Here is an 18,772-nt window from a genome sequence, read left to right as displayed (position 1 = left end):
AAACCACACCCGTGCCTCAATCACCATTGCAGTTATGATTAATTTTGAACATTTAATTTTTTGACCAGTACTACAGAGAAAGACAGATCTCTTTTTTATGGCGAGGGGGAGGAATGGGGGAGTGTTATTTTCTTTTTGACAAGGGGGAAGAATTGGGGGGCCTCAGGATAATGCAGCCAGTCTAAAGTAAAAAAAGATGATCAACATTGATGACTAAAATTTCACCTTCCATCAGCATCCAGGCTGCATCATCCTGATTAGTGGGATGTACCCAAGCAGAAACTCACTGAGGGGAAGATTCTCAAAACCTAATGTAACTTTAACACGGTCGCTAAACCTGCTCCAGCCAGTTTAGCGGGGCTGTATTTTACCGGCCGATTACCAGAATGGCTCACCGTGGTCTTTTCTGAGCATCCTCGCTGCCTCCAATTCTGTCACTCAAATGTAGTACAATGAGATCATTAATATTAAAATGAGCACTCTAGGTGATTCTCTGTCATCGCCGGGTGATTACCTAACCTCATTGTAACACATTTGCAGGCAAGTTTTTCCAGCAGGGTTTGAGCTGTCGTAGCTTTACTTTCTAATCAGTATCCGAGCGCCAATTGGCTCGGGCACTGATTTAGCGATGAAATGACCATGCTGAATTCAGCACAATGAATTGGCCTAGACCTCATTTTTGGATTCATCTACTGCTGATGACAAGGAATGAAACCTTTAGAAAATTATCACTACTATTCAGATTTTAAACTTGTGCTAATTCAACCTCTTGGCACAGTCATGTGTATTTTTCCATTATACTATCCTACGATATTCTAGTGCATTGTTAAACTCATTCCTATTCTTCCCTTCAAATACAGTATACCTAGCAGAAAAACATAATAGCAATGAGAATATTACTCACCAAACATGGCACTGATGGATCCTGCCATTAATAGCGCTTGGGATGAGTTATACATGTCCACATCAATCAACCCCTTCCGAATGGTCTCACTCACTTTGGCCCCCAGCAGAACAGAGCCCACAGTTTCAAAAATAGTTGCCAGGACACACGCTTGCCGCAAGGTCACCACACCAGATCCCACTGCTGTTCCAAAGGAGTTTGCTACATCATTGGCACCGACAGAAAATGCCAGGACAAATGCAATGATGAACCCAACTACTAGCATCCAAAGGTAATCTACCATGGGACCAAAGCCCTTACTGCTGACTGTACTTGTTAAACTCATCAAAGCTGTAGTTGATTCCATTTTTTAAAAAAAATAGCGATTTGAAAATGTAAAAAAACCTGATATGTAAACAATGAGGTATGAAAATAGTATTGAATAAATTATTAAAATAAATACTGTAAACTAGAATATGTACTAAGATTCTCAAAGTACAGCTATTGCTATCCACTACGTATAAGATTATGTTTTCTGAAGTTCCTTTGGCTTTGAAGAATCAAAAGAGCTGAACTAAATTCCATTGTGTAGAACATACAGCACCCAAGTTCTTCATCCTGTAAAGATTAAAAAAAAAAGTGTACAATTTAGGAGCACCAGCACAACAAAGCAGACTGTCTAATTAACCAAAATATTTAAAAAATTTGCCACACCAACCAGATCTTTATATAGCAAATATTTTAATTTTCCATTTGTACTTTCTTAAAAATGCACATCCACTATTTAGCCATTAAAAATGTGGTTTAAAATTTTGCATTATGCAAGTGTGCTAACTTGGCTAAATACCCTAAACAAAGCCATATAAAATTGCAAGCAAATTAAATTATGCAAAATAAACAAGTAAATGACAGCCATTACCATGATAGTTATAGCGTTTATTACTGGCACACTAAAGTAAATTTACTCCAAAATCTTGACCAAATTGGAATGCTTACACTTAAGCCAATCTGTAGCCTGAAACAGCAGATTATGTTCCACTTGCTTAGCTTCCAGCCTTTAAACAGCACCACACCACACTTTGTAAAGACAAAACGGTGTAAAGCACAGTTCAAAGTTTTTAAACTTTGCTTAAAAGCATCCCAATAAGCAGCTTCATATAGAAGTTATGAGGCAAGAAGCTATCCTGCTGGTTTGGTTTTGGAGCAGGGTTCATTCACTTTATACTTATTAGCACATAGAAACATAATGGCAGATAAAAGCCAAATGGCCCATCCAGCATCACCTTCTCTCCTTTAAGAGCTTGTCCCATGTTTTCTTGAATTCAGACAGTGTCTGTCTCCACCACCTCTACTGGGAAACTATTCCATGTATTCACCACCATTTCTGTAAAAAGGTATTGCCTTAGATTACTCCCGAGCCCATTACCTGTTAACTTCATCCTATGCCCTCTCATTCTGGAGCTTCCTTTCACGAGACTTGCCTCATGCACATTTATGTGATGTAGGTATTTAAATATGTCTATAACATCTCCGCTCTCCTGCCTTCCCTCTAAATTATACATATTGGGATCTTAAGTCTGTCCCCAAATGCCTTATGACGAAGACCACCAATCATTTTAGTAGCCTTCCTCTGGACCAACTCCAACCTGTTTATATCTTTTTGAAGGTATGATCTCCAGAATTCTACATAATTCTAAATGAGGTCTCGCCAGAGTTTTATACATAGTAACATAACATAGTAAATGATGGCAGATAAAAATCTGAATGGTCCATCCAGTCTGCCCTGTAATTACATGCATTACAATTTCATGATTAAATTAAAATGTCTTTTTTCTTTGTTAGAAGTCTACCCAGTACTGTTCTTGGTTTCCAACTACTGGAGCTGCCGCTGAGCTCACTCCAGCCTATCCAAACCATTTCTATTACGGGATTTATACTGTGAAAGTTAGTCCATTCATATTCTAATTAGCGATCCTGTGTTCATCCCATGCTTTATTGAATTTCATCAGTTTTCCTCTCCATCTCCCCCCTCTGGAGGGCATTCTAGCATCCACCTTTCTCCATGAAAAATAATTTCCTAACATTACTCTTGTCTACAACCCCTCAACCTCAGTTTATGTCCTCTAGTTTTACCAATTTCCCTTCTCTGGAAAAGATTTGGTCCTATGCTAATGCCTTTCAAATATCTGCATCATAATCACCCTTGTCCCTCCTCTCCTCCAGAGTATTAGTATTAGTATTCTTGAGACGTTTAAATACCTGTGTGGTGTAAGGAAAAGTTATGTTCTTACCTGTTAATTTTCTTTCCTTTAGTAGCAGCAGATGAATCCAGAGACCAGTGAAATAGCAAACATCAACCAGCAGGTGGAGATAGAGAAACTGATTAACAGGTGGTCCTATAGGTTGGCATTCCTCCTGTATATCCAGTATCGCTCCTTGCCCAAACATCCGGAACTAGGAAATATTGAGCACGTAAAAAACTTCTTTCCATCAACCAAGAGCAATGGGTAAAATACAGAAAACTACCAACAATAACCAAACTGAAACTGGCAACCAACAAACTAACAGATCATCAGCAGAAAGGGTGGGGCTCTGGATTCATCTGCTGCTACTAAAGGAAAGAAAATTAACAGGTAAGAACATAATTTTTCCTTCCTTATCACAGCAGCAGATGAATCCAGAGACCAGTGGGATGTAGCAAAGCACACCTCAAACTAGGTGGGAAGCAAACGCCGCCTCTGCAATAACCGAAGCACCAAAGTCAGCCTCTGCACGAGCGGCCACATCCATCCGGTAATGCTTAGAAAAAGTATTCTTAGAAGACCAAGTAGCCTCACGCCAAATCTCGTCCAAGGAAAGACCCCTGGACTCAGCCCAAGACGTAGCCATCGCTCGGGTGGAATGTGCTCGAAGCTTGTCCGGCAACCGCTTTCTGGCCATCAAGTAAGCCGAAGCAATGGCCTCCTTGACCCAACGAGCGATGGAAGCCTTGGACGCAGACATACCTCTGCTGTGGCCTGTGACCAACACAAAAAGGTAGTCGGAACGACGAAAGTCGTTAGTAATCCTCAAATAATGAAGAATTCTGCACACGTCAAGGAAACGCAAGGAAGAGAAGCGCTCCCCCCAATCCTCCCGCCGAAATGCAGGAAGGAAGAGATATTGGTTCACATGAAAGGAAGACACTACCTTAGGAAGGAACGAGGGGACCAGCCGAACAGACACTCCGGCATCCAAAATGCGCAAAAAAGGATCCCTGCACGACAAGGCCCGTCGGGCCGACGCCATCGCGACCAAAAACACTGCCTTCAATGTGACATCCTTCAGAGTTGCATGAGATAACGGTTTAAACGGGGTCTTCTGCAGCCCCCCCCAAAGTACAATCCAAAAGCTCCACTCTGGACAGATCCTCTTAACAGGTGGCCGAATATGTTGCACCCCTTTCAGGAACCGAACAACATCAGGTTGAGATGCCAGCGGCAAACGAGATACCCGTCCTCTGTAACAAGCGATGGCCGCCACCTGGATCTTAAGGGAATTATAGGCTAACCCTTTGGCGATGCCGTCCTGCAAAAAGGAAAGAATATCAGACAGAGAAGCCTTAAAGGGCGAAAGACCCAGAGAAGCACACCAAGACTCGAAAACCCACCAGATTCTAGCATAGGAGGCAGAGGTAGATCTCTTTTTTGGCTTGAAGAAGAGTGGAAATGACTTATTCCGAAAAACCCTTATGCCTCAACCGCGACCATTCAAGAGCCAGGCCGTAAGACCAAAGTGGGATGGATTTTACATGTTGATCGGACCCTGAGTGAGCAAGTCCGGAGTCACCGGAAAAGTCAACCGTTCGCCCGTTGACAGCTGAATCAGGTCTGCATACCAAGGACGACACAGCCAATCCGGCGCAACCAGGATCACCCTGCCCGGAAAGAGAGAGATGCGATGCAACACCCGACCTATCATCGGCAAGGAGGAAACGCATAAAGAAGACAATCCGGAGGCCATGGAAGAGCCAACGCGTCCACCCCTTCTGACTCCCTCTCTCTGCGTCTGCTGAAGAACCGAGGAAGCTTCGCATTGCGAGACGAGGCCATGAGATCCATCTCTGGAAGACCCCACTTCCAAACCAGTACATCGAACGCCTGAGCGGAGAGTTCCCATTCTCCGGGATCTAGATTTCTGCTGAGGAAGTCTGCCTGAACATTTGCCTGACCCGCAATGTGCGCTGCTGAGAGAAGAGGAACATGAACTTCCGCCCATTGAAACAGGACCAGAGCCTCGCTGGCTAATTGAGGAGTTTGGGTACCCCCCTGCCTGTTGATGTATGCCACCACCATGACACTGTCCAAGAAGACCCTCGTCGGTTAGTCCTGAACCATGGACTGAAACGCCAGAAGCGCAAGCCTGATCGCCCTCAATTCTAGCATATTGATCGACCACTGGGCCTCCTCCTGAGACCAAACTCCCTGCACAGAGGATTGAAGGCACTGAGCCCCCCATCCCAGAAGACTGGCATCAGTTGTAAGATTGGCAGTCCGGTGTCGCAAACGGCATACCCTTGAACAGATTGGCCTCGTCTAGCCACCAACGCATGCTGAGGGAAGCTTGAGAATTCCATCGAAGACACCGTCCATAGTCCTGAGACACCAGGGACCACCGGGATAGAAGAGACTTCTGCAACGGCCTCATGTGGAAGCGAGCCCATGGCACCACCTCCAGAGCCACCACCATCGATCCCAGAGCTTTCACATAATCCCAAACCCTCGGTCTGGGCGACTGGAGAAGTAGGCAAATCTGAGACTGCAACTTCACTCCCCGGTCCCTGGGTAGAAACACCTTTCCCAGACAAGTGTCGAACCACACTCCCAGATGCTCCAACGATTGGGACGGGGTAAGAGAGCTCTTTGGAAAGTTGATGATCCACCCCAAAGACTGAAGAAGGGAATCACCCTCTGGGTCACTGCCACACTCTCTTGCCTGGAAGACGCACGGATCAACCAATCGTCCAAGTAAGGATGCACCCGAATCCCCTCTTTGTGTAGAAACACCGCCACCACTACCATCACCTTCGAAAAGGAGCGTGGCGCCATGGCGAGACCAAAAGGCATCGCCCAAAACTGATAATGCTGACCTAGGATCGCAAACTGAAGAAATCTCTGATGTGGAGGCCAGATCGGAATATGCAAGTAAGCCTCCTTGAGATCGAGGGATGTAAGAAACTCCCCTGGTTGAACCGCTGCAATGACTGAGCGCACCGTCTCCATCCGGAAATGATGGACCTTGAGAAATTTGTTGACCCGTTTGAGATCCAGCACTGGCCGGACCGACCCCCCCTTCTTGGGCACCACGAAGTAAATGGAATATCTGCCGAGGCCCACCTCCGCTGGGGGAACCGGAACCACAGCCCCCAGGTCCAGAAGGACTTGAAGAGTGAGCTGTACCAGGTCTCGTTTGGCGGCCCCATTGCAAGGGGATACCAAGAAAGAATCGGCGACGGGAGAGGAAAACTCTAATTTGTAACCTTCTCGAATAATGTCCAATACCCACTGATTGGATGTTATCTCAGCCCACTCCGTCAGAAAGGAAGACAGCCGCCCTCCTAAAGAAATAGCGGAAGGGGCAGAGACCCCGTCATTGTTGACTGCGAGTTGCGGGAGCACGGGCTGGCTGAACTGTCTGGGGTTTCGCCGCACGAAAGGAATTCTGTGAAAATCTAGGTCTAGAAGTAGAGAAAGAACCATAAGAGAGCTGAAAAGACGGCTTTCCGGGCCTATATCTCTTAACATCCCGGAAGCAAGGTCTGGCAGAGGATGTTTTCAAAGGCGGTCTAGGTCTATCCTCCTGCAACCTCTGTGTTTTGGAATCAGCAAAATCTTTCACCAGCTTATCCAAATACTCCCCAAATAACAGACAATCTTTAAAAGGGAGTTTCATGAGCCTGAGCTTGGACGCCGCATCCGCCGCCCAATTATGGAGCCACAAAGATCTGTGAGAAACCACGGAAAGAGACATTTGTTTCGCAGAAGCACGAATAATATCATACAAGGCATCCACCAAATACGCCAAACCCGATTCCACATCTGCCAATTCAGAAGGAACCGAATTCCCGGACTCCATCATGTTATCCGCCATCAGTTGAGACCCATGCAGATACACACGCGCAGCATATGAACTGCAAACCGCGGCCTGCAAGGTAACCGCTGCAACCTCAAAGGACATCTTAAGCGAAGATTCAATCTTCCTATCCTGGACATCCTTCAGCGCAAAGCCCCCCCTCAACTGGCAAAGTAGTCTTCTTGGTGACCACAGCCACCAACGCGTCTACCCTAGGCAGCTTAAACTTGTCCAGTTCATTTGGGGCAAGAGGGTACAACTGCCGCATGGCTTTCGTCCCATTGCGTCAAAATAAGCTCTTGCATGGCCTCGTGAACCGGAAAGGATCTAGGTGGCTTTCACGTACTCGCCATGAGCGGGTTGGAGGACCCAGACACCAGCGGATCCTCCTGCGAGATGTTTAATCCTTGCAAAGCCTTAGAAATCAAGGAGGAAAGTTCTTCCCTGTGAAAAAGACGGAGCGCTGTAGGATCATCCACGTCCCTACCCAGCGTCTCTTCCGCGTCTAAGTCCATCACCTCTCCCTCTTCCAACGACTCTGGAATAGTCAGAGATAAAGGGGAGACTGAGGCAGGGTCCCCTTCATGCGCGGCAGCAAGTCTGCGACGCTTTGCCGCCTGAGACTGCACCGGAGGTGAAAAAGCATTAGCAGGAGAAGGGAGCAAAGAAACATTCAAAGTCGGGGATTGTGTAGGCTGAGAGCTCTGCAATAAAAATGCACGGTGCATCAACATCACGAACTCCGGCGAAAACGTGCCCTGCAAACACCCTGCCAGCCCAGCCTGCACCATGGATCTGAGCGAAACCGCATCTTCCCCCAGCTCTCCCGAAGCGCCAACAGCCGCTGAACACTCCCCAGATGCTGACGCGCTCTGAAGTGCGGTGGGCCCAACCGCGATGGAAGAGGAGCTCAATCGCGCCTCCCCTGCGCGGGAAAACTGCAATTCACTCACTGGCAACATGGATTCCTCGGCCGTAGCGTCCGCATACCCAGCGCACAGCCCCGACGGTGTTCTGCGCTTCCCACAGCGCGAACACCGCTTAACCGCCTCTGCCGCCATAGTGGGGTTTTTTGGTATTTTTTTAAAGGCACAAGTCCCACACTGGAGAAAGCCCACCAAAAAAACCCACAACGCTGCACACCAGAAACACCAGCAAGTACCTCAAGCAGCACCAGACACCTGAGAGCAAGTAAATCCTACTCACCAAAACACTACACCCTGAACACAATAGCAGAGAAATTATGGCTGGCAGTTGCAAGCTGTAAGCTGACTAGAAGTACAGTACAGCTCCTCACTGTGAGGCTCTTTTTTTTTTTTTTTAAGGAAAGAAGAAAATTAAGAGCCCAAAAGAAACCCCTCAATCCACTGGAGGGGAGGGTGGAGCAGGGACCTGGGGGGGCCCAGGTGTGACTCCCAAAGCTGGCACCGCTCAGCCAGTCACCCCTTTCTACCTGAAGAGAAATAATCTCAACAGAAGAAATGATTATTCCTCAGAATTTTCACCAGGCACAGCCAGAATCCAGGAGCTAGAAGGATAGCTACCACCCCTGCTGGGAAATAGAGCATACTGGATATACAGGAGGAATGCTACCCTATAGGACCACCTGTTAATCAGTTTCTCTATCTCTACCTGCTGGTCGATGTGTGCTATCCACTGGTCTCTGGATTCATCTGCTGCTGTGATAAGGAAATGTGCATAAGTCGAGTCTCATTCATTTGAAAGGAAGCTCTGAAATGAAAGGTGCATAGAATGAAGTTAAGAGGTGATAGGCTCAGGAGTAATCTAAGGAAATACTTTTTTACAAAAAGGGTGGTAGAGACATAGAACAGTCTCCCAGAAGAAGTGGTGGAGACAGAGACTGTGTCTGAATTCAAGAAGGCCTGGGATAGGCATGTGGGATCACTTAGGGCCTGTTTTAAAAAGCTGTGCTAGCGGCAACAGCCTTGAAGCCCATAGAGATTTAAAGGGCTTCAGGGCTGTTGCTGCAAGGCTTTTTAAAATAGGCCCTTGGAGAAAGAAATACAGTGGTACCTTGGATTAAGAGCATAATCCATTCCAGGAACATGCTCGTAATCCAAAATGCTCGTTTATCAAAGCAAATTTCCCCATAGGAAATAATGGAAACTCGCTTTGATAGGTTCCCACCCCCCCCTCCCCCCCATGAGAACCGGCATTGCTCCCCCTGAAGGCCCCCACCGTGAACCAGCACCCTCCCCCCCATGATCCGGCACCCCCCACCGCCGCGACCCAAGGTCCCCAACCCACCCGAATCCTCTTCTTACTTTAGTGTAGCCTCCGCACCGGCACCAGCATGTCCTGCCGAAGCCCGAAGATCTGCTTCCTGTGCTGGGGGTGCCGGATCGCGGGGCGGTGCCCCCAAATTGAGGCACGCTCGGTTTCCGAGGCGCCGATTTTGCGAATGTTTTGCTCGTCTTGTAAAACACTTGCAAACCGGTGCACTCGTAAACCGAGGTACCACTGTAATGGTTTCTACAGATGGGCAGACTAGATGGGCCATTTGGCCTTTATCTGCCATCATGTTTCTTCTACGTTTCTATGATGGACAAAATTATCCCACTGGTCTGGAATAGTGAGGACATCATGCAATTTTCATTTGTTTTGATGCTGGTTACACAGAGACTTGTAAGGCAATTGTATGTAACTATGTCTTGTTGTAGATTGTGTTATTACCAATAAAAAAGGTTTTACACTAAAGGAATTTGTTCATTAGAATACAAAATTGCGTTTAGCCTGAATAACTGAAGCAACCAACATAAAAGTTCTGGAATCAATTTTAATCTAACCTGAAGTCCGAGGTCACATTTTTCTAAAAGCTGTACCAAATTAAGTTATACAAAGTAATCTCAGCAGAAAACCTGAATACAGTTGCTAAGTGAACAAGCAGCTTTTTAGTTTTGTTGCTTCATGGAAATTTTAATTCCAATTAAATACCATGTCTATCTGCACCATTCAAGGCTTCTTGAAATTTGAAAATCTTCATACTCTATTTTGTTTCAGTACTGTAAAGCTTAAGCAAAAACACTTAAAAAAATATTCTCTGTAGTATCAGAGGAACATTCTGGATTTATGCTAATGGGCCAACTCCTATGAATTGTGCAGTCAGGAAATTGGGCCTGCATGTCACTTTAGAGACAGGGTGTGTGTTTTGAGGGAAATAAAACAAGGTAATTTTATCCAGGATGTATAAAACACAGGGGCACAGAATGAGTAAATGCATCCGACAGCTGATGGGAAAGCTGCATATAACAAAGTCCATAAATCTGGATCTCCCCCTCCCCCCCCCAAAAAAAAAATCTGGTTAACCCAACCACTAATCTGTTTCTCCAATGATATGACCTCAGTTTGTAGATCCCAAGAAGTTCAATTGGGAGGTACGATAGAGGCTTTTATTTTCAAATTGGGAAATCCAAGATAGCCACAACAGCAACAATTTTAGCGACAAAAACAGTCCGGGTAAGCTACAGAGAAAAATATAAAATGGTGATTTTAGAATTTTTGAGGTGGAGTGACCTAGGACTAACCCTAAACCCACCAAAAATCGATTTGAGACACCCCCTCTTTCAAATCAATCTGCCAGGCTGTCAGCCTGTTCGTTATTCACTGTACCATGCTGTATGCTGGGAATTGCAAGATGGAAGCTGTAACAGTTTACAAGGAGAAGGAAAAATTATGTTCTTACCTGTTAATTTTCTTTCCCTTAGACGCAGCAGATGAATCCAGAGACCAATGGGATAGCCCACATCTACCAGCAGGCGGAGATAGAGAAGCTGATTGGCTGGCACTCCTCCTGTCTCATCAGTATAGCTCCTTGCCCAAGCACACGTAACCCGCAATAGGTATAGCATGTAAAAAACTTCTTTCCCAGAACAAATCGCGAAAGGCAATGATACAGAATACCACTATCAACCACAACAAACCGCGAAAGGTGCACAAGAAAAACCCGACAGACAATACCAGAAAGGGTGGGGCTCTGGATTCATCGGCTGCGTCTAAGGGAAAGAAAATTAACAGGTAAGAACATAATTTTTCCTTCCCTAGCAACAGCAGCAGATGAATCCAGAGACCAATGGGATGTAGCAAAGCAATCCTCAATCTGGGTGGGAAGCAAACGCCGCCTCCGCAACAACCAAAGCACTAAACACATCTACCACATGTGTCCCCACATCCAACCAGAAATGCTGAGAAACAACACTCTCGGAAGACCAAGCAGCCGTGAGACAAAACTCCTCCAAGGAAAAAACCTCTGGACCGAGTCCAAGAAGTGGCCATCGCACTGGCGGAATCGTCATGAAGTTCGTTCGCCAATCGCTTTCCTGCCAACAAGTAAGCAGAATGTCCTCCTTGACCCATCGAGCGATGGCGGCTTTGGACGCCGCCAGAAAATCGAGGCGTCCCGTGAATAATACAAAAACAGGTGATCTAAACAACCAAAAGGCATTAGAAACCTTGCTCTTGAAGAAAGCTATGCACTATCAAAAAAATGCAATGAATAAAAGCACGACTCCCTATTTCTCCTCCCAGGAAGAAGGAAGGAAAAGTGAGCTAGTCATAAAAGAAAGGATGCCGTCTATCCCGCCAATACCTCTCAGTCTAGGTGGAAAACAACAAGATGGTGCCTCGGCACTGCCATGGAGAATACATGGGTAAAAGAGGTATGTGGCGGGATCAGGGAGGGTCAATCAGGAATTGCTAGATCAATTTAACAAATGACTGGAAGAGAAACCGGAAAGGCGTTCATCCGGGACACCGCTGCAATGACAGGTTGTCCAGAATGAGGCGCTATCAATCCAATGGAGATATATCGGACACACTATATATACCAGCAAGGCCACTAGACCGTCCCAATTAGGGGCCAGATTGGAAAAGAGAGACAGTACGCCGCTTGGATACAGAAAGAATCGGAGTGGAGTAGCCTTTACCATGAAATAGGGGAACGCCGGAAAGGCCTGTGCAATAGCGGAGGAACATGAAAAGCACAGGAAAGGAAGAAAGGTATTCCCCCTACCATAAGCGGATAAGTTCCGCCAGGGCACCTAGCACTGCCGCCCCAAAACTGAGTTCAGTGCCCCTCAGCGAAGGACATGTACCTGGCAGGCAGAAAGAGAAAACACCCTGTCCAAAATACACTGCAGGGATGATGCAAACTGACAAACAGCCCTGTCTCCCCTCTCAGAGAGCCATTCATCACATGGCTACAGGGAACGACCCCACGCATAACAATGCAAAGAGGGGGAAAAAAAAAGAAATAGGGGAGCTGATTAACATACGTCAAGAAAGACGATAGCCGCACAAGGCTGTTGAGCATCCCAAAAAACACAGGACCCTGCGTTGATCCAGATACAAACAAAACCTATTCCTGCCCGCTTGAAAAGTGAAGGTGCCACCAGGTAACCCCACATTACTAAGAGCGCGCGTAGCCCCAACAGGAAACTCAGCACGCCAGTACAAGGCGGTTTATTGTTATGTTATTTTGTTTTTTTTGTTTTGTAAATTCTATATCCTTGTATTATCAGCAGGAAGTGTACAAAATCACTTAAACTCTCCAGCAATATAATAGACATACATATGACAAGGAAATATTGTAATAGCACCACCTGATACCAGCAGCGCGACCCCAAGGCGCAAATAAGAGGCAACAGCCAACAGGCAGAACTCTTACCATACCGGGACCCCGGGATGCAGGAGGAGAGATCCGAACAAGACCAGGGTATCCCTCCCCCGCCGCTGACCTTCCCAGCGGCAAAGCACCTCCTGCTGACCCAGCGCCGTGACAAGCTGTAACCAAGGGGCCAATTGCCGAATGGACTCCCTCTCCAGCGCCCTCAGGCAAGGCAGGATGGCTCGCAGATCCCAAAGAAGCACTTCGGGAGAGAGTCCCACCGCCGCGCGAAGAGCAACTGTACCTGCAACCCCCGACACAATCAAGACCAGAACCGGGAGACTGGGGAGGTGCAGAGATAAGGCCGCAGCTGAAAACAGGTGCCAATAACGCAGTGGCTCCGCCACCAGCGTCGGAGCAGAAGCGTGAGCCACCCGCTCGCTGAAAGGCACTGACTCCACAAGTGCGACTCACTTGGCGGCTTGAACACCGCCGCGGCACCCACTGCCCACAGGACAGCCCTAGCGAACAAGCTGCAAAAGTCAGGTCTCTCCCGCCCACACACAAAAACAAGCTCGCGGCTCCCGCGCGCGGGAAAACATCGATTTAAACAACAGTGCCCAAGACACCAAACAGAAGGCCTGAACTGAAAAAAAAACACAAAAAAAACCACATATTGCAAATGAAAAACTCCCCATACTGCACAGTGTTCACTACCCTAACAAGGCATAGAAGATGAGGAAAGCTAGTTGGAAGGCACGCGACCGCACAGCTGCAGGTACTCCAGAACAAGCACAAAACCAACACAAATCCGTAGTTCCAAGACAACCGCAAAACAATATAACCCGCAGGGCAACGCAACAAAGGGATACTCACAACCAGGCTTACAGGACTGACAGACACCAGCAGACACCGGTTGAGCACCCCTGAGAATGCATAACTGCAAATAGCAAATGGTCTCTTTTTTTTTTTTTTTCCAAGGGAAAGAAGAAAAATTAGAGACCCAGCTAACCCCTCTATCACTGGAGGGAGGGTGAGGCAGGGACAAGGGGGGGCCCAAGTGTAACCTCTAAAGCCGGCACAGTCCAGCCAGACACCCCTGTTTCACTGAAGAGGGAAACCTCAACAGGAGAAATAACTGCTGCCTCACTGAAGAGCAAACCTCAACAGGAGAAATAACTGCTGCCTCACTGAAGAGCAAACCTCAACAGGAGAAATAACTGCTGCCTCACTGAAGAGCAAACCTCAACAGGAGAAAATATTTATCCAGCCACAGCCAGAATCCAGGAGCTAGTGGAACAGTGACTTTCCCCTGCTGGGAGATAGAGCATACTGATGAGACAGGAGGAGTGCCAGCCAATAGGACCACCTGTTAATCAGTTTCTCTATCTCCGCCTGCTGGTAGATGTGGGCTATCCCATTGGTCTCTGGATTCATCTGCTGCTGTTGCTAGGGAAAGAACCTTTGCCTCAACAAGTCTGGAACCTGTGCTGCCTGTATCTTCTCACTGCCTCTTGGGCCCAAGGTCCCAGCTGGAGACCTCAACCCCCTCCGGAGCCTGCACACATCAAACATTGGGGTGGGGGGGAGGAGGGAGAAACAGTCACCCCTGATCCTAGATCAACCACCACAGAGCCTGCGCTTAAACCCACTAGCGGATAAACCTGGGTAAGCTATGCTCCCAGGGAAATGGTCCCTGAGCTCTTGAACTGGAAGTGCAGGCTGTCCAGAACGAGATCTCCGAGAGAACGAGAGCCAGAAGGCCTTGAGCATGCGCAGATGCTCAAGGCCCAGCCCAGGCAAGAGGCAGGAGCTCGCATTCACCCTTACAACGAGCAGAAGGGGTAAGGACCGTGCTTGGGAGGAAGGGCGGGCGGATGCCGCTTTCAGCACGGGGGTGCTTTGCGGTTCTCGCAGGGGGGCGTTCGCGGGGGGGGGGGGGGTGATGGAGCAGCGCCGGTAGCCTGGGGGGGGGGGGTTGGTGGAACGAATTGTTCAAGTTTCCATTATCTTCTATGAGGAAAGTTGCTTTGATATACAAGTGTTTTGGTTTAAGAGCATGCTTCTGGAATGAATTATGCTCTTAAACCAAGGTACCACTGTATATCTCCTATCTCCTGCCTTTCCTCCAAAGTATACAGATTGAGATCTTTAAGTCTGTCCCCATATGCCTTATAACGAAGACCACGCACCATTTTAGTAGCCTTCCTCTGGACCAACTCCATCCTTTATATCTTTTTGAAGGTGCGGCTTCCAGAATTGTACACAATTCTAAATGAGGTTTCACCAAAATCTTATACAGGGGCATCAATACCCTATGCACCCTAGCATCCTTCTAGCTTTCGCCGTCACCTTTTCAACCTCTTTGGCCACCTTAAGATCATCACATACAATCACACCCAAGTCCCACTCTACTGTTGTTCACATAAGTTCTTCACCGCTAAACTGTATCATTCCTTTGGGTTTTTACAGCCCAAATGCATGACCTTTCATTTCTTAGCATTAAATTTTAGCTGCCAAATTTAAGAACATTCTTCAAGCTTCGCCTGGTCTTGCTTCATGTTATTCACATCATCCTGAGTATCTACACTATTGCAGGTTTCAGTATCATCTGCAAAGGTGCAAATCTTACCCGACAGCCCTTTGAGCAATATCGTTTATAAAAATGTTATAAAGAACAGGCCCAAGCACAGAACCTTGAGGCACACCACTGATTACATCCCTTTCCTCAGAGCAATCTCCGTTATCACTACCCTCTGTTGCCTTCTACTCAACCAGTTCTTGGCCCAGACCATCACTTTGGAACCCATTCCAAGTGCACTCAGTTTATTTATTAGACGTCTGTGTGAAACACTGTGAAAGGCTTTGCTAAAATCTAAATACACCACATCTATCGCACTCCATCCAATTCTCTGGTCACCCAGCCAAAGAAATTGACCAGATTTGTCTGACAAGGCCTACCTCTAGTGAATCCATGTTGCCTCCGGTCCTATAATCCACAGGATTCCAAAAACTTCACCATTCTCTGTTTTAAAAGTGTTTCCATTAATTTGCTTACCACAGAAGTCAGACTTACTGGCCTGTAATTCCCTACTTCCTTACTTCCACTTTTGTGGAGATGGACCACATCCGCCCTTCTCAAATACTACTCCCGCCTAAAGACTCATTGAAAAGGTCAATCAGCAAAGCCACCAGAACTTCCCTAAGTTCCTTCAGCACCATTAGATGTACACCACCCAACTCCATCACTTTGTCTACCTTATTTTAGCTAGCTCCTCACAAACACAACCTTCTGAAAATCGATCAGGGTCTACCACTCCTCCATCCCTATTCACATTTGTCTTCTGTGGTCCCGCTCCCAGCGCTTCAGCCGTGAACACAGAACAGAAATATTTTAAGCAATTCAGCCTTTTCTTTATCAGCTTCTATATATTTCTCCCCTTCACATTTGAGTCCCAGAATGCCACTTTAGCACTTCTTCCTATCACTAATATATCTAAAAAAAAAAAAAAAAAGAGAGTCATGTCTCCCTGTTTTACCATTTCAACTATTTTTTCTTCCATTGCATCTTTGCTTTCCCGACTACACAACCATCTAGCAACAGAACCCCAATCGGCCCAACTATGGGGGAAAAGAGAAGGCTCAATACTGACAACTGTGCTCCCTGCAGCACTGCTTGCTGGCACAGACTGAAAAATCAGTTTTTAAAAAAGGAGGAGCTCTGTCTCTAGCAGGGGTATAAAGCATGGTGGTGGCAAAGGCATGAGGTACAGATGCATGGGGAAGAGATAAGAGGGAGAAACATTGGGATGTGGTGGTGGAGAGGGAACAGTAGTGGGATGGTGAAGAACAAAAAAGTGTAAACCTCCTATCCTTTCTATTTAAACTACAGTACTTTATTTTGAAGACCGTTTCTTAAATATTTAATGTTTTTATAGACTGTGTAGGATCCGAGTTACATACAAATTCCACTTAGGAATGGTTTCAAAAACGAACTCGCTCTTAACCTGGGAACTGCCTGAAGAGCCAGGAATCGTACCATCCTATAGCTATTGTGCAATTCACTGCTCTCTATCTCCACCTGCTGGTAGATGGACATAACACATCCATCTGGATTAGTTTGCTCTTGATGACAGGAAAAGCTTGTTTTTCTTTTCAAAATTGTGAACAAACACGATGATGAAGATAAGTGAGTTACAGAAGACAATATTTTAAGTTTTTCATGTATGAACATGGCTGATAGTTTAAGTATTTTTAAAAGATTTGTTTAATCACATCAGTTATCATAGATGTTTAAGTAAATACAATAATACATATGTTATAATGTTACTGTTTTTATTAAATAAAACTAATCAAATTGTGAAGATGATTATTTTTTTTCCTATCAATAAAGTACAGTAGAAAAGTTTTCATCTTCGATAAGCTTCCGTTAGTCCCTGGAGGATTCAATACGCTAGGTGTTCAATCCCTTCCTGCATTCCAGGGAGTTGCAGAAATCCAAATACTTTTCTGAGCACATGTTCCTCCCACCTCAGAGAGTTAGAGCCCCTGTAGTTCAGTCCAAAAGCCAAGCAACATACCTGAACAAATCCATGACAAGGAAGGGGGTACTGGGAAATTTGTTAACTGGCAATAAACAAGTACAAAGGCAACACAGAAAAACATTGAGGAACAATGTAGAACTAACCTGCTGTGTGCAACAAATGAGACAACCTTCAGTAATGCATACTCACAGAAGTGGAAAACTTCCCACAGAATCCTGAAGCCTACAAGGAGAATAAGTGAAGCCTTACCGAGTCCTCCAGGGACTAACAGAAAGATTAAAGGTGAAAACCTAATCTTCCATTCTGTTATGTCCCTTCCAGATTCAGTATGCTAGGTGACGCACCAAAGCAATGGCAGCGTCTAGAAAGGGACCAAAGAGCCTGCTCGCAATACAGAAGTCCCAAAAGTGGCATCAGAGCAAGCTGACACATCCACCAAGAAAAAAATGGGTAAAATGTAGAAGAGAGAACCAAGAAGACCTTCTGCAAATTGCATCTGGAGAAAACATGCAAGACTCCGCCCACAAAGCAGCAACACTTCTAGCGAGTGGGTCTGAAAGGAAACTGGCAGCAGCTTGCTGCTGGGGACATAAGCCGCAGAAATGGCCATATGAATCCATCGGGCAATCAAGCTCATAAACGCCAGCCAACTACGCCAAGGTGGAGCAGTCAAGACAAAGAGGAGATCAGATATCCAAAAATCATTAGTCCTCTCCAAAAGTGGAGCAAGATTTCAATGTTCAACTAGTGTAAGATCTGATCCTTTCACTCCGAGTCAGTGTAATGAAACACAGGCAAACAAACCTCCTGGGTGACATGGAAAGCAGAAACTACGGTCGGTAGAAAGGAAGGTACAAAATGGAGAAAACTCCAGTATCTGTAATATGGAGAAAGGGTCTCCGCATGAAAGAGTTTGAAATTCCGAAATATGCCATGCCAAGACAAAAACGATCAGAAAGACAGTCTTGAGTCAGATCCAAAAGAGTAGCAGCCTTGCATGGCTTGAATGAGGCTTCTAAGAGTCCAAGAATGGAAAGGATAACGCAAAGGAGGCTGCAAATGAACCACCCCTCTCAAAAACCTAGTCAAATCCGGATGAGCAGGAAGCGAACTAGAACCCCTGCATGTCCTGAAACACGAAAAGCCTGCTACTGAAACTTAATGTGAGGCCACCGCTAACCCTTACCCAAGCATGCTTGAAGAGCAGGGATTACCAAAATGGAAGCCGACTCAGGCACCACCCAGTCCTTAGCACACCACTGATGGAAAGCCTTCCAGGCTAAGGCAAAAGAAGCCATAGTTTAGGGCAGGGGTGTCCAACCTTTTGGCTTCCCTGGGCTGCAGTGGCCAAAAAAAAATGTTTGTGGGGCTGCACAAATGCTGCAGCAAGACAGAGGAGGGAGCCGGCAAGATGGTAAACACCCGGGGGCAACAGAGGAAAAAGCACAGTTACTTACCGTAACAGTTGTTATCCAGGGACAGCAGGCAGATATTCCCACACATGGGTGACGTCACCGACGGAGCCCCGCAGCGGACAGCCTCGAAAGCAAAACACAGCTTTCCAAGTGAGATACTTGAGGTGGGCTTTGTCAAGCGGTTCAAAAGGAGGTT

The 18,772-nt window shown here is 46.4% G+C and overlaps 1 protein-coding gene across 3 annotated transcripts in view; it reads right to left on the bottom strand.

Annotated features, from left to right (window-relative positions):
• SLC20A1 (solute carrier family 20 member 1) overlaps positions 1 to 18,772 on the bottom strand; it is a 140,606-nt gene that overhangs the window by 99,977 nt on the left and 21,857 nt on the right. For all 3 annotated transcript variants that reach the window (XM_033949292.1, XM_033949293.1, XM_033949291.1), the window contains one exon: positions 905 to 1,501. In XM_033949292.1, the coding sequence (XP_033805183.1) occupies positions 905 to 1,250 (346 nt within the window). In that variant the 5' untranslated portion in view covers positions 1,251 to 1,501. The remainder of the gene's footprint in view (positions 1 to 904; positions 1,502 to 18,772) is intronic.

This window comes from Geotrypetes seraphini, chromosome 6 (genome assembly GCF_902459505.1).
Source record: "Geotrypetes seraphini chromosome 6, aGeoSer1.1, whole genome shotgun sequence".
Lineage (NCBI taxonomy): Eukaryota > Metazoa > Chordata > Amphibia > Gymnophiona > Dermophiidae > Geotrypetes > Geotrypetes seraphini.
The sequence above is the reverse complement of the archived record's forward strand: the minus strand, read 5'-3'. Positions and strand labels throughout refer to the sequence as shown.